At 47.4% G+C, this 16,420-nt stretch overlaps 1 protein-coding gene across 7 annotated transcripts in view; it reads left to right on the top strand.

Moving 5' to 3' along the window:
- Positions 1 to 16,420, top strand: part of LOC115094265 (zinc finger protein 436-like) — a 69,173-nt gene that overhangs the window by 34,246 nt on the left and 18,507 nt on the right. For 6 of the 7 annotated variants that reach the window (XM_029607144.1, XM_029607138.1, XM_029607140.1 and 3 more), the window contains 2 exons: positions 20 to 121; positions 9,491 to 9,595. In XM_029607144.1, coding sequence (XP_029463004.1) covers positions 20 to 121; positions 9,491 to 9,595 — 207 coding nt within the window. The remainder of the gene's footprint in view (positions 1 to 19; positions 122 to 9,490; positions 9,596 to 16,420) is intronic. The other variant, XM_029607143.1, reaches the window with a different exon arrangement.

Raw genomic sequence — 16,420 nt, 5'->3', positions numbered from 1 at the left:
TTTCATCTCTTTATATCAGGCTATCCCACTGCCAGTCCTGACGTTTTGTGGAAGGTTAAAGAGGAAATGTCGTGCTACAGGGCCAATTGTAAAACCACTGGAGAACAAAAGGGCAATACAGGTGAATAGATATTCTGGGTAGCTTTCCTATAGTTCATGGAATTCAAATTTCTCTTACAATGTTACATACTTCAAACTCATGTTATATGTGAAATTTGTTTACCCTTCTACCTATGGGCAATTACAAAACAAATGAATAAAATTGGAAATACCAGCAAGACAGCAGAATAACCTTGGTTAATACACAAACCCCTTTCCAACACACTCAAAACTTGAGATCCCTGTACATACCCAGATCAGTCCAGACTTCTGGGTTTTGCATCCCTGTCAGCAGATGGAGCAGAGAAAGTTTTACTGACACTGCTACATGATCATGTATGCCACTTGCAGTTCCTCAGTATTTCTCTGTCTCCAGCAGATGGTAGAAGGTGAAAAAACCTGCAATTCTGCAGTCAGGAGACTAGTTTGATCTTACAAGCCTTCCTCCCATGGGTTGTTTGGGTTCTAGTGGATCCTTCCCTCGTTGCGGATAATACCCTTGTTTTTACCTAAGGTAGTATTGGCGTTTCATGTGAATCAGACTGTGGAGCTTCTAGCCTTTCCTGTTATGGACTCTTTCAAACCTCATGCGAGGGAGCTTAAGCTTTTGGATGAATGCAGAGCTTTGTTGTGGTATCTCAAGGTAACAAATGATTTCAGGAGCTCTGATCATCTTTGTTTTGTGGAGGGGTTCGAAGAGAAGTTCTCAGGCATCTAAGACTACTATTGTGTGGTGGCTCAAGGAGGCCATTGGGTCGATGTACATAACCAAGGGTCGTCTGGTTCCTGAGGGTTTGCGAGCCCACTCTGTGTGCTCTCAGGTAGCCTTGTGAGCAGAGGCTCAGATGGTTTTGCTGCAGGAAATTTGTAGAGCAGCGACTTGGATGTCGCTGCATACTTTTGCAAGCCACTGTTGCTTGGATGTGGGGTATCTGGAATCCCGGTCTTTTGGCGAGAGGGTTTTGTGAGCGGGACTCTCCAGGTCCCATCCTAAGTAAGGAGCTTTGGTACACCCCAGGAGCCTGGACTGATCTGGGTACGTTCAGGGAAAGGGAAATTGGTTCTTACCTGCTAATTTTTGTTCTTGTAGTACCACAGATCAGTCCAAAACTCACTCGATCTGAAAGGGTGGAGAGTCGTCCATCATCCAATTTTATTGGTATGGAATACAGACTTGTTTTTCAAAAATGTTTGGGTTTTTTTTTAAATTTGTTGGACCCCTTCGCTCTGGACATGGGCGGAGATGTGGACACACATGTACTGGTAGAGGGGGATGATCCACAGATACTTCGCTTATTTAGCAAGGACGAGCTGGATCCTTTAATTCCACATGTGGTGCGGGAGCTGGAGATCCCGGCACCACAACCAGAGGCAGATTCTTCTCCTGAAGATTCTGTTTTAGCGGACCTTCGAGATCCACCGCAAACTTTTCCATTTCACCCTAAGTTGTTTCAAATTGTATCCAGGGAATGGGATTTCCCCAAAGCCTCATTAAGGGTCAGCAGGGCTATGGAGAAGCTTTATCCGCTACCGAGCGAATCCTTAAACCTTCTCAAGCTTCCTAAGGTGGACTCTGCGGTCACAGCTGTAATTAAGCATACCACCATTCCCGTGACTGGCTGAACGGCGCTTAAGGATCTTCAGGATCGGAAGCTGGAGATCTTACTGAAGCGCATTTTTGAGGTCTCTGCGCTCGGTGTCCAGGCCGCGGTCTGTAGCAGTCTCATGCAGAGGGCCACTCTCCGCTGGGTTCAACAGTTGCTTCCGGCCCAGGAGCTCCCCCCAGAGGTGGCAGAGTAGGCCAACCACATGGAGTCTGCAGTCGCCTACACAGCAGACGCCTTATATGATCTTCTACGAACTTCTGCACGCACTATGTCATCGGCGATCTCCGCAAGGCGGCTACTATGGCTCCATAACTGGTCGGCAGATGCCTCCTCCAAATCCCGGTTGGGTTCCTTTCCCTTTAAGGGAAAATTGCTATTTGGGTTGAGCTGGAACAGCTTATTAAGGACTTGGGGGACAACAAGGTTTATAAGCTTCCTGAGGACAAGCCCAGACAGTTTCGCCCTTCCGGCGTGTTCAGGGGCCGTTTCCGTGGTCAGTGCCGTTTTCGTGCCGGGAGGGATTCTTCCTTCTCACAGATAGTCGGCGTCTCGATCACAGGCATGGGTGCATTCCTTTCGAGGCAGGAGGCCTCAGCGTTCGGGGGCCTCTCATAGTTTTACCCCCAACAAGACCCCACAATGAAGGGGCGCCGACCCATTCCTCCGTCCCACAGGTTGGGGGACGGCTGTCCCTGTTTTGGGAGAAATGGGTCAAGGTAACATTGGACCAGTGGGTTCTCGACATTATAAGTCACGGTTACGCTTTGGATTTTGCTCGCCCGTTCAGCGATCTGTTTCTAGTGTCGCCTTGCAGTCCCCCTGCAAAGCAACAGATGATTGCGCAGACGTCTCTGTTACGAGCACTGGGAGCTGTGGTTCCAGTCCCATCAGCCGAGCGTCGAACCAGTCGTTATTCTATTTACATCGTGGTTCCCAAGAAGGAAGGTACGTTCCGACCAATCCTGGACCTGAAGCAGGTCAGTCGGGCCTTGTGCGTTACGCGTTTTCGGATGGAGACGCTGAGGTCGGTTATTGCGGCCGTCCACAAGGGCGAGTTTTTGGCTTCTTTAGATCTGACGGAGGCTTACCTACACATAAGAATCTAAGCGCATCATCGGAGATTTCTCAGGTTCATGATTCTGGGGAAGCATTATCAGTTTTGTGCCCTGCCTTTCAGTTTGACGACGGCCCCCAGAGTATTCACCAAGGTGACGGTAGTGGTCACGGCTTCCCTCCGGCAGCAAGGAATTTTAGTTCACCCCTATCTGGACGATTGGCTCATCCGAGCGAAGTCGGAGGCACTTTGCAAAATAGTGGATTAGTCGATGTTGGACCGACTGCGATCGTTAGGTGGGATAGTCAATTTCACCAAGAGCCAGCTGGTTCCGTCCCAGGAATTGGAATTTCTGGGAGCCCGATTCGACACTTATGCGGGCAAGGTTTTCCTCCCCCCACCAGCGGATGGAAAATTTAATGTCTCAAGTTCGGCGCCTGTTGGTCCTCCCTTTGCCTACGGCATGGGACTATTTGCAAGTTCTTGGACATATGGCATCTACTCTGGAGCTAGTTCCTTGGGCCTTTGCTCATATGCAACCTTTGTAGAGAGCACTGCTTTCCCGCTGGGATCCCAAGTCGAAAGACTATCATCTGCCCTTACCATTAATGGAACCGGCCAGAACGAGTCTCAGTTGGTGGTTGGTACCGCGGCACCTTCTTCAGGGGTGAATTTGGAACCTCCACCTTGGATCATCGTTATGACGGATGCCAGTCTGACAGGTTGGGGAGCAGTCTGTCAATCCAGGTCAACGCAGAGACGGTGGTCCCCTCGACAGGCCAAATGGTCCATCAATCGGTTGGAAACCAGGGCAGTTCGCCTGGCCCTACGTCAATTTCTTCCCTTAATCCATCACAGGGCAGTCAGAATTCTTTCTGACAATGTGACAACCATGGCTTACATAAACCGACAAGGGGGTACAAGAAGTTGTCTGGTGGCCTCTGAAGCGGATTTGTTGATGGCCTGGGCGGAACGCCTCCTGACCCGTATCGCGGCTTCTCACATCGCAGGTGTGGACAATGTCCAGGCGGATTTTCTCAGCTGACAGCATCTGGATCCAGGAGAGTGGGAGCTGTTGCCTGAGGCGATGCAGCTCATAACTCCCCGCTGGGGGACTCCACGCTTGGATTTGATGGCGACTCGGCTGAACGCCAAAGCGGCTCGCTTCTTCAGTCATGGGAGAGAGCACAGGTCAGAAGGGGTAGATGCTCTGGTGTTTTTGTGGCCTCCAGACATTCTCCTCTATGTGTTTCCCCCTTGGCCACTGGTGGGAAAGGGTCTAAGGCACATAGAATCCCACCGGGGTCTGGTCATTCTAGTGGCTCTGGAGTGGCCACGAAGACCGTGGTTCGCGGATCTAATCAACCTAGTGGTAGACGGTCCTTTGCGTCTCTGTCATCTCCCGGATCTTCTGAGGCAGAGTCCTGTATTTTTCGATCAGGTGGATCGCTTTTGTCTAGCGGCTTGGCTTATGAAAGGAGACAACTGAGAAGCCGTGATTTCCAGTCTTCTTAGGGCGCGCAAGACCTCGACTTACCTTGCCTATGTTAGCGTCTGGAAGGTTTTTGATTCATGGTGCAGTGGGTTGAAGGTGTCCCCACGGCAGACCTCTATACTACATATTCTCACGTTTTTGCAGGACGGCTTGAAAAACTTGCCTACAGTTCGCTTCGAGTGCAGGTGGTGGCCTTGGGCTGTCTGTGGGGTAAGATTGAAGGCTCTTCCATTGCTGGTCATCCGGATGTTGCTCGTTTTTTCACTCGGGGTCAAACATTTGCACCCTCCGGTATGGGTACTTTGTCCATCCTGGAGCTTGAATTTGGTTCTCTGTGGTCTCTGCGCTTCGCCGTTTGAGCCTATCAAGCATGCCACCTTGACGGATTTGACTCTCAAAACAGTATAAGAACATAAGAAATTGCCATGCTGGGTCAGACCCAAGGGTCCATCAAGCCCAGCATCCTGTTTCCAACAGAGGCCAAACCAGGCCACAAGAACCTGGCAATTACCCAAAAACTAAGAAGATCCCATGCTACTGATGCAATTATTAGCAGTGGCTATTCCCTAATTAAACTTGATTAATAGCCTTTAATGGACTTGTCCAAACCTTTTTTGAACCCAGCTACACTAATTGCACTAACCACATCCTCTGGCAACAAATTCCAGAGCTTTATTGTGTGTTGAGTGAAAAAGAATTTTCTCCGATTAGTCTTAAATGTGCTACTTGCTAACTTCAAGTATGTCTATTGCAGGAGAGTCCGCTCGTATTCTTGTTGTTTTCTCTTTACAGTTCCTGCCGCTGCGTTGGCTTCGGCAAGTTCTCGGGTTACAAAAAGGAAGACAAGTTTTCTTGTATTTTTAGAGTTTTCTTACTTTATCTAGTCATTAGTTTAAAAAAAAAAAAAAGTGGATGAATTATGTTTCATTCTGCTTTGATATTGATTATACTGAGAGATCGCAGGTGGCACAAGAGTATATCTGGGGGGTGCTTTTCAGCTTTTCTCTGACTCCATCTGCTGGAAGGGAGACATAACCCTTCAGTCTGTACTGATCCTTGGTACTACAGGAAGGAAAATTATCAGGTAAGAAACTAATTTTCCTCTAGATTTGAGGAGCTTCCGCTTGTACCTTAACAGGGAAAGGAAGGAGGGTAGCTTTGCCCAAAAAGAAATAAAATGAAGCAAGAGTTTCTTGGCAATTATAGGAGAAGCTTACTTCTCAGTAAGAATTTAGGTTTCTCAAATGTTAATTTATTAATTCTTCCAGGTAAACCTAGACCTTACATGCTAGCATCTGGAAATTCAGTATTAATGTTTCTCCAAAGACAAGGAGGATTGTAGTCCTCACACATGGGTGACATCATTGAATGGAGCCCCGGTTCGGAACTTTGATCTCAAAAAATTCTAGAACTTTCAAACATGCCCTAGTGAGCATGTGCAGTTGCAGTCATTGTCCTGCCCCCCTAGGCAGACTCCCTCAGTCTTTTTTTTTTTTCTTTTTCCCCCGCGGAGCTGTGTGGTTGCAGGAGCCATCTCTCTCTCGGTATTTACTTTGCGCACTCACAGTTTTTGTAAGTGAATTTTTCTAGAGCTGCAGCTGTTTTTTGGTTTTTTTTTCCTTTCCCTTATGGTAGTTTTATTTTCTTTTCCTTTTTCCTCTTCTGCCAGCCGCATGGCGGGCCTTAGTTGCTATTCAGTCTGGCAGAGTCTATTATTATCCCTTATTTTTATAACTTTTTAAATTTTTTCTTAAAATAGTCCTCCATCCATAGAGATTATCACAACCCAGACTCTTGAAAATAATTTGTTTACATAGCCCAACACGGCCAGTGTTTCGCTTATTAGCTTCCTCAGGGGCATGCGAAAAACATTTGAACAAGAGTCTCTAACCTGTAAAAAAAATAATACTACTAATCTTTAGAATAATAGCATCAAGAAGAAAATGGAAAAAGTACTTATCTTGAATCAATAGGGCTACCAATTTAAACGGGACATAAGGTTTAAAGAGACGCGAGCCTCGGCTTCAGTTCCTCCTCTTTGTTCCTGATGAGATGGTTGAGACGTTACGTCTCGTTTAAATGGATGGAGGACTATTTTAAGAAAAAATGAAAAAGTTATAAAAATAATTTTTGAAGTATTAAAAGATGATGAAGGTGAATGATTAGAAGACCGGTTGGTGTCTTTTACTTATAAGTCACACAACATCAGGCTTGCTGACACCTTCTTAGGCTATAATCTAAAGTATTTGTTGGGTTCCATATTGTTTGGATTTGACTTTGTTTGTTGTGGTTAACTGCTGACTCCCTCTGTTTAAGTTGTGTGAGACTTCAATTACCCCAGTATTGGCTGGGTAAATTTATCATCGGGACACGCTAGAGAATTAAAGTTCCTGGATGGAATAAATGATAGCTTTATGGAGCAATTGGTTCAGGAACTGACGAGAGAAGGAGCAATTTTAGATCTAATTCTCAGTGGAGCACAGGATTTGGTGAGAGAGGTAACTGTGGTGGGGCCGCTTGGCAATAGTGATCATAATATGATCAAATTTGAATTAAGTCCCCAGCGCACCCACGATTTCACATCGGATTCGGCTTCACCCTTGCATCTGCCTGCAGGGAGGGCCTTAAAGAGGCCACCTCCATTTTCTTCACATCGGAGAAAGTTATTTTTCACTCAACGCACAATTAAACTCTGGAATTTGTTGACAGAGGATGTGGTTAGTGCAGTTAGTATAGCTATGTTTAAAAGGATTGGATAAGTTCTTGGAGGAGAAGTCCATTACCTGCTATTAATTGAGTTGACTTAGAAAATAGCCACTGCTATTACTAGCAACGGTAACATGGGATAGACTTAGTTTTTGGGTACTTGCCAGGTTCTTATGGCGTGGATTGGCCACTGTTGGAAAAAGGATGCTGGGCTTGATGGACCCTTGGTCTGACCCAGTATGGCATGTTCTTAACAGTGGCCAATCCAGGCTTATAAGTACCTGGCAAGGACCCAAAAACTAAGTATACCCATGCTACTGATGCTAGTAATAGCAGTGGCTATTTTCTAAGTCAACTTGATTATTAGCAGGTAACAGACTTATCCAAACCTTTTTTAAACCCGGCTACACTAACTGCACTAATCACATCCCCTGGCAACAAATTCCAGAGTTTAATTGTGCGCTGAGTGAAAAAGAACTTTCTCAGATTAGTTTTAAATGTACTACATGCTAACTTCATGGAATGCCCCCAGTCCTTCTATTATTCGAAAGAGTAAATAACCGATTCACATCTACCCGTTCTAGACCTCTCTTGATTTTAAACACCTCTGTCATATCCCCCCTCAGCCATCTCTTCTCCAAGCTGAACAGTCCTAACATCTTTAGTCTTTCCTCATAGGGGAGCTGTTCTATCCTCTTTATCATTTTGGTCTCCCTTCTCTATACTGTCTCCATCGCAACTATATCTTTTTTGAGATGCGGCGACCAGAATTATACACTATTTAAGGTGTGGTCTCACCATGGAGTGATACAAAGGCATTATGACATTTTCAATTTTATTTACCATTCCCTTTCTAATAATTCCCAATATTCTGTTTGCTTTTTTGACTGCCGCAGCACACTGAACCGACGATTTCAATGTGTTATCCACTATGACACCTAGATCTCTTTCCTGGGTGGTAACTCCGAATATGGAACCTAACATTGTGTAACTATAGCATGGGTTATTTTTCCCTATATGCATCACCTTGCACTTATCCAGATTAAATTTCGTCTGCCATTTGGATGCCCAATTTTCCAGTCTCACAAGGTCCTCCTACATTTTATCACAATCTGCTTGTGATTTAACTTCATTGAATAATTTTGTATCATCTGCAAATTTGATTACCTCACTCGTCGTATTCCTTTCCAGATCATTTATAAATATACAAGCCGTTAAGCCCGTTAAAACGGGCTACATCCCTCTGTCTCTCACCTCCCCCTCATTCTCTCTCCCCTACCTCCCTCCCACCCACTCACCCACTCCTCCCCAGCCTCCCTCTCCTCTCACTCAGTCCCTCCCTCCCACTCAGTCTCACTCACTCCCTCCCCCTCTCTCCCTCTCACTCACACTCAGTCCCACTCACTCTCCCTCAGTCCCACTCCCTCCCTCCCTCTCCCTCAGTCCCACTCACTCCCTCCCTCTCCCTCAGTCCCGCTCACTCCCCCTCACTCAGTCCCTCCCCCTCACTCAATCCCTCCCTCTCACTCAGTCACTCCCTCCCACTCTCTCTCTTCGTCCCTCCCACTTAGTCCGTCCCTCCCTCCCTCTCTCTCTCTCCTCCCTCCCTCGCTACTGGCCGCTGCCGCCCGCCACCGCCGCCCGCTACCGCCGCCACTGCCGCCCGCCGCTACCGCCTCCGCTGCCGCCCGCTACCGCCGCCGCCGCCCGCCCCCCGCTGCCGCTACCGCCGCCGCCCCGCTACCGCCACCGCCCACCACCGCTGCCGCTACCGCCGCCGCTGCCGCCCGCTACCGCCGCCGCTACCGCCCGCTACCGCTGCCCGCTGCCGCTGCTACCACCGCTGCCGCCATGTTTTTTGGTTTTTTTTTGACGCTGCCTAAGACTGACGTGCTCGCCCGCACATGCGCAGTAGAGCTGCTCTCTACTGCGCATTTGCGGGCACGTCGGTCAAGCTTCATTTATCTAGTTAGATTGAAAAGCATGTGTCCCAGTACAGATCCCTGAAGCACTCCACTGCCTCAGGGATCCTCACAAAACCCACCTGCCTCCCCTGAGACTTGATTTCTCCATATATTAGCTATATCATGAATTGAAGAACTCTGCCTAGGGGGCAGGGTGATGACTTCAGCTGAACATGCTTAGTAGGGCATGTTTGAAAGTTCTAGAATCTTGGAAATCAAAGTTCCGGACTGGAGTTCCATCTGATTATGTCACCCATGTGTGAGGACTAACATCCTGCTATCCTCTGAGAACACCTACGCTTAAACTAATCTCCCAAACAAAACATATAGGAGGCAGCAATCAAATGTTTTGATGTAGGTAAATATGTGCTTACCTGTGTAAAAATATGATTTATTTTTGCCCTCTTTTCTTCCCTTATGGATAAAAGTATGTGCTTGTGCACTTTTTGAAAATTGAGCCCAGTGAGTGCAAGTGACAAAGCAGAGGCACAGCAGCAGCAGCATTCAAAACTGATTTTGGTAATGTAGGTTTTAAACAAGTGTTTTTTTTTGTTTTAATTTTCAGATCATCCACTTTTCACATCTAATGCTTCATTAAACATTAAAGAAGAGCAAGTGCCATATTGTACAGAGCACCACACGGAGACAGAGAACATGAATTCCACAGCAAGTAGGAAATAATTTGCAGGTTTCTGTTTTCTGCGATAGTATGTTTGGTTGACCTGCCATATCTGAAAGAGTGCTGTATGCTGAAAATTTCCATTTGAATTCATTAGTAATTTAAAAGAAAGCTGTACTTGCTTGTGTACCATGCAGCATCTGAAAAATGCTCACAAGTAGTCATTCTCCTCTGTACTAAGTGCAGTTCTAGTAGGCATATTATTCCTGGAGAAAACTGGAGTCAATTGGCTGCAATATGTTTTTTTAAAGGACCAACAAAAAAGATGTTTCTTAGCATGTAGCTAGATGGACTCAGGACCAATGGGGTTTATGCTCCTCTGCCAGCAGATGGAGACAGAGTCAGGTTTCAAAGCTGACGTCACCCTATATACACTCCTGCAGTGACATCAGTCTTTCAATATTTCTCTGTCTCCAGCAGATGCGGACATGCTTTCCCTATGGGGATCGCTGTACCGTTTGGAAGAAGAAATTCTACTTTTAAATTGGAGAAAAGATTGAGCTCCGTTCTACTGTGGCAACACCTAAAGGTCCCTTCCCCAGTTGAGAATTCCTGAGGTGATTTCCGAGATCCTTCAGAGGTGTGCCTTGGTCCGGTAGCCGGTTCCCGGCGTGGACTTTGTTGCTGAAGCAGCTAAAAGGCAGCACGTGCAGGAAGCCGAGCACAGTGGTGACAGCCGAAGCTCTCTCCCCCCGCAGTCGGAGACCATCTCTGTACTCCGCCGGTAAGTGCTGAGCCCAGGTAAGTAAAAAAAGAGAGAGAGAGCGAGAGAGAGAAGAGGATTTCCTTCCGATTCAGAGACGTTGGAGGGGTTTTGGTAAGACTTCCTCTGTTCTCCTTGTTCGGCACGCTGTACTGACAACGTTTCCGATCCCGTTGGGGTAAGGGGAAGTGGCTTCCGAATGGGTTGAGCAGCTTCCTCGGTGGGCTAGGCCCTGCTTTAGGTTTGGTCGGCACACCGCATGGTAGGCCTCTGCAGCGCCATCTTACATGCGTTTTTGTGCCTGTATTGCCCACCATAGAGCTTTGGTAGGCACAGTGCGTGTCTGCTCTGCGCACGTGCTGTTCGTATAATATCGCGTGCACACAACTTACTAGGCGCAGAATACAAGTAAAGCTGGGCACACAGGCTGTGCATGTGCCTTGTTGTGGCCCACATAGGCGCCCAAAATCTGTGCGCATAAAACTTTAAGCGCGAGCTGTCTGAACGCCTTATTGTCGCCAATGGCTCCGGTAGCAAAGAAACATAAGCGCCTTTCTCTCTGCGCTGCTTGTCACATTAGGACTGCACAGTCTGACCTGGATTCTTGCTTATGTCAGCACTGTGAGGAAGCCCAGGGAGAGTGGCCTCCTCAGACTTTGCTAAGCCCGGCTCCTCCCATTCAGTGGATGGGTCAGCCACAGCCTTAACCAGAAGTACCCCGGATCTGAGTAACCCTGGGACTGGGACATCCATGGTAGAGGGAAATTTAGTGGCATCTACCCCAGTACCACCTGGGCTAGACATGGACCTGGCCACCTTCTCTTGGGTGGAATTCTTTCAAGGTCTTCAAGCCTTCATACAGGTGCAGTCTGCTAATTCTCTTGCCCCTGTCCAGACGGAACATCAGCCGGTAAGCCTTCCCTCTCCTAGTCCTATCAGCAGACCTCAAGGCATGCCTCGACTCACCAAGGGTATCCTTGGCAGGGACCTGGATGGCATGGATGAAGACGAAGATCCAGAATCCTTGGAAGATGGGGAAATCCCCCCCTGGTTTAGAACTGTATTGGACCATGTTCTGTTTTTTCCATAGAGACAAATTGCCGGCCCTGGTTTCCCAGACCCTGAAGATGCTGGGAGTTCCTGGCCGCACCTTTTCCTGGGTCTACTTTGCTGAGAGGCCCGCGTTCCATTCTTGTTGGTCTGTTTCCGGACTCTGTGCTGCCGTGCTGGTGACGTCGGAGAAGGAGGAGCCGGGTAGACTATAAGATCCTGTCTACCCCGGCGCGACGGTTAAGCCGCGCGCGGTCAAGGGGCGCGCACGTACGGCTTTGTCCGGATTGGGACGGTATTGGACGAAATAATATCGGAGGAGAAAGGTGCGGCCTTAGAGAAACGGCGACAAGCTAAGTAAAAAAAAAACTTTTCTTCCTGGTTTGATTTGAAATCAATCTTAAATTATCTGATATCTGAAAAAGAGGTATTACATTCCTGAACGGGCTGATTGTATGTCCTCGTATAACTTTGCCATGCCCCATACAAATAAGAAGGCAAAGTTAAGAGAACTTTCCCTTACCTCAACTCCAGTAAAATTGTATCAGCCAACCATTTCTGATTGCTTTCAAACTCCTTCTGTGAGAACACCGGTTGGAGCGGCTAGCGGTATAACCCAGGAGCAGGAGTTTGCCGCTTTGGCTAGTGAAACATCATTAACCCCCAGTGCCCCGGAGAAACCAGTTCCCCCTTCAATGGAATCTGAGAAATCCATGATAACAGCTGGAGGACCACCCGACTCCCTAAGAGATGTTGGGAAACCAACAAGAATCTCTGTAGACAATGAAGATCTAAAGTCCTGGGAAATTCGGGAAGGCTCGGATACAGGAGGAGGAACTAGAACTCCGCAACAACCAAGAGATATTGTATCGACTCTAATTGGTCAAGATATAATAGAGATTACGCCCAGAAGCAAGTTTTAAAGGGGGATGAGTATTAGAAGCTCTATACCCACTGAATCGGGCAGCGAGAGAACGTTTTTTTCCCTAAAGTGGATGTGCTCGTTTGTGCCGCCTCTAAGCGAACAGTTATCCCAGTGGAGGGAGGAGTGGCCTTAAAGGATGTGCATAATAGGAGGATGGAGTCCATTCTTAAATAGTTTTGCATCCCATCCTCGGAATGATGAAATAGGGTGTTTGCTGTCCCTCTTTTACCAACAGTGGGTCGAGATCACTTCAGACAAAAGGGTACTGGAGCTCATACAAGAAGGATATGCGCTGGAATTTTTCAGCACTCCTCAGGACAGCAGTCAGTGGAGACAACCCTGTTAATGCTCCTCAGGATGAAGGCTATAATCCCAGTCTGCGTCCCAAGAAAATACGGGGCGTTATTCCATCTATTTCATGATACCCAAAAAGGAAGATTCCTTTCGCTCCATCCTGGACGTCGAGCATCAACAGACATCTAGGAGTGATTCATTTCCACATGGAAACCCTACACTCCATGATAATGGCCGTACAATCAGGAAAGTTCTCAACCTCCCTGGACCTATCCAAGGCCTACCTACATATTCCAATCCGGCAAGAACATAGTTTCCTACGCTTTGCAGTACTGGGTCACCATTATCAGTTCCAGGCATTGCCCTTTGGCCTGGTCACCGCCCCCAAAACATTTTCCAAGATTATGGTAGTTGTAGTGGCAGCATTGAGAAAAGAGGGAATCTGGTGCACCCGTACTTGGATGACTGGTCGATCCTGGCAAAGTCCATGGAAAAGAGTCTCCGGGTGACCAATAGGGTGACCTCCTTGCTTCAGGAACTTGGGTTGTAAACCTGGACAAAAGCAGTCTCAAACCCTCCCAGTCCTTGGAAAATCTGGGAGTCCGGTTCGATACCAAGCAGAGCAAGGTCTTCCCCTCGACCACGCAGTTAAGGAAGTTGATGTACCAAGTGCATCTGAACACAATACACCCGAAGGTGTGGAGCTATCTCCAACTTATTGATTTGATGGCAGCAACCCTGGAAGTAGTGCCGTGAGTGAGTGAACATATGTGACCATTTCAGCAATCACTACTGTCACGTTGTAACATGCAGTCTCAACACTATTCAGTTCGCCTCCACTTATTGATGGAAGTATATGCTCGGCTCCAGTGGTAGCTGCAGGAAGCTCATCTGGGCAGGGGTATACCCCTGTCCTCTCCAAACTGGCTGGTACTCATGACAGATATAAGCCTCCAGGGCTGGGGAGCTCACTGTCAGGAACTGATGGCCCAGGGGTGTTGGACCAAGGAACAGGCCTTCTGGAACATAAACTGCCTGGAAGCCCGGGCAGCCAGATTGGCGTGTCTACAATTCAGCCACTTACTCCAGAGTCAAGTGTTCTGTGTAATGCCGGAAAACACCACAACAGTAGCCTACATCAACCACCACAGTGGAACTAAAAGCCAGCAAGTGTCACAGAAGATAGATCTCCTTATGGAATGGGCAGAAATACATCTACAGACGATCTTAGCCTCCCACATTACAGGAAAAGACAATGTTAGAACAGTCTTTCTAAGCAGGGAGAGTCTGGATCCAGGAGAGTGTGCATTGTTGGTCAAAACCCTTCAGCTGGTAGTAGATCGCTGGGGTCTCCCCTCTGTCAACCTGCTGGCCGCATCTCACAATGCGAACGTTCCCCAATTCTTAAGTCTCAGAAGAGATCTGTCAACCCTGGGAATCAAAGCTTTCATTCAGACCTGGCTAGAAGAGGAGCTGCTATACGCCTTCCCTCTGTCCCTTGCTGGGCAGGGTCATTCGCAGAATTGAGTGCCACAGAGGTTAGTCCTACTAGTAGCTCCAGATTGATCCAGGTGTCCGTGGTATGCGGACATGTGGAGACTCTTGGTGGAGACCCCCTGTGCCTCCCACTGCACAGGGACCTGGTACAGCAGGGACTAATCCTTCACAAGGATCCGACTCTATTCTGACTTACGGTCTGGCCCTTGAGAGGGCTCGCCTGATGAAGCGAGGATATTTGGCGGCAGAAATTGCCACTTTACTTTGCGCGTGGAGATTATCTACGTCCCTAGCTTATATAAGGTCTGGAGAATATTTGAGGCCTAGTGCGAGGAACATGGTGTTTCCCCTTGTACGTCAAAATCCCACTAATTCTGGGATTTTTGCAGGATGGCTTGAATAACTCTTTGAAAGTCCAGGTAGCGGCTCTCTCCTCTTTCAGGGGTGAAGTGAATGGAACCTACTTGTCGGCTCATCCAGATGTGGCCAGTTCCCTTGGAGGAGCTTAATCTAGTATTGGAGATTTTGGTAAGGCCCTCCTTTCGGCTGCTGCGCAGTCTTTCCTTGTGTTTATTAACCCTGAAAATGGTGTTCCTGGTGGCTATATGCTCAGCATGTCATATCTCTGAACTACAAGCATTTTTGTGTTGGGAACCGTTCCTCCAGATGACTCCAGGAGCGTTATAGCTTCGTACCGTTCCATCCTTCTTGCCCAAGGTAGTCTCGGAGTTTCATTTGAATCAGTCCATTTCATTGCCATCCCTAGATAAGCACAAAGAAGCAGAAGGATACCACCTCCTCTGCCATTTGAATGTCAGTAGGCTTTTGTTGCAGTATCTGGAAGTTTCAGAACAAGTCCGAAAGATGAACCACTTGTTTGTCCTTCACAATGGAAGGAAGCAGGGTGAACCAGCTTTGCGAGCTGCCATAGCTTGCTGGATTAAGGAGGTGGTCACAGGAGCTTATATAGAGGGTGGAAAGCCATTACCCCTTCAGGTTAAAGCTCATTCCACTAAGGCTTAGGCAGTCTCATGGGCGGAAGCTAGACTGCTGTCTCCCGTCGACATCTGCTGAGCAGCGATGTCCTAGTTGCATACCTTCTCCTGGTTCTTTTGCCTGGACATTCAGGCCCGGCAGGATGCAGCCTTTGCAAGGGTGGTTTTAATCGGACTGCGGGCAGCCTCCCGCTCCAATCGGGAGTAGCTTTTGTACATCCCATTGATCTTGAGTCCATCTTGCTACACGCTAGGAAATGGAGAAATTACTTACCTCATAATTTCGTTTTCCTTAGTGTAGACAGATGGACTCAGCATCCTGCCCAAGAACGGTGCCAAGGATTCTCCCGTGGAGTGGATATAGATTCCAAGAGATTATGGGTAAGCTGTCATCCAGTCCCTAGATTTAGGGTATCTATAATCTTACTGGGGTTCAGTGTTTGGTTGAGTACAGTTACGGTTATCTGTTTTTAATCAAATTTTTAATAAAGGTTTTTCTATAGTATGTCCACAGTGGCTTTTGAAGAGAATACTGAAGGGCTGAGGTCACTGTAGGGGTGTGTCTAGGGTGACGTCTGCTTTGAAACCTGACTCAGTCTCCATCTGCTACCATGGGAGCATAAACCCATTGTTCCTGAGTCCAGCTGTCTAAACTAAGGAAAACGAAATTATCAGATAAATAATTTCTCCACTCCCCCTCTGCCTCAAATTCATCTTTGAGGTCCTGAAAAGACTTAAGCTGAGTACTGTCATCTTCCCCCAATTGTCCCAGAAATTTTAGGCCCAGTTTCCACTAGCTGGCAACAACTTGATAAAACATAGATGTTGCCAATCTAAGATTCCCGTGTAGGGGAGTAAGTGCCGATAAACCCTGCGCTGTCCCATTCAGTTTTTTACTTTGAGCTTTCCAGATTTTCAGTGTGTAAATAATGTGAAGGGCTAGCACCACTGGTTTTCTTAGCTCTTATGAGCAAGTCAGGCTACAGGAGCAACATTAGCAAGTCCACTTCCCCCACCAGTTGACATTCTTTCAAGTACCAGGGTACAGTATGCCCTGTGTAACCACAGGGCATAAACAGAGGATCTCTGAGGGAGTGGTAGGGAATAAAAAGCTGAATAGTTGGTGTGGATAGTCAGACTAGATAGGCTATAATGGTCTTTTTCAGCCATCATATGTCTGTATTTCCAAAATGGGAGATATCATAATGCCTCTGTATTGATCCATGGCGATGTGTGCATTGCTGGTTGTTCCATCTTAAAAAAGATATAGCAGAACTAGAAAAGGTGCAGACAAGGGCTGAATAGGTTTTGGTTCTTCAGCCTGGAGAAGAAACAGCTGATAGAGGTCTATA

Source organism: Rhinatrema bivittatum, chromosome 6 (genome assembly GCF_901001135.1).
Source record: "Rhinatrema bivittatum chromosome 6, aRhiBiv1.1, whole genome shotgun sequence".
Lineage (NCBI taxonomy): Eukaryota > Metazoa > Chordata > Amphibia > Gymnophiona > Rhinatrematidae > Rhinatrema > Rhinatrema bivittatum.
The sequence above is the reverse complement of the archived record's forward strand: the minus strand, read 5'-3'. Positions and strand labels throughout refer to the sequence as shown.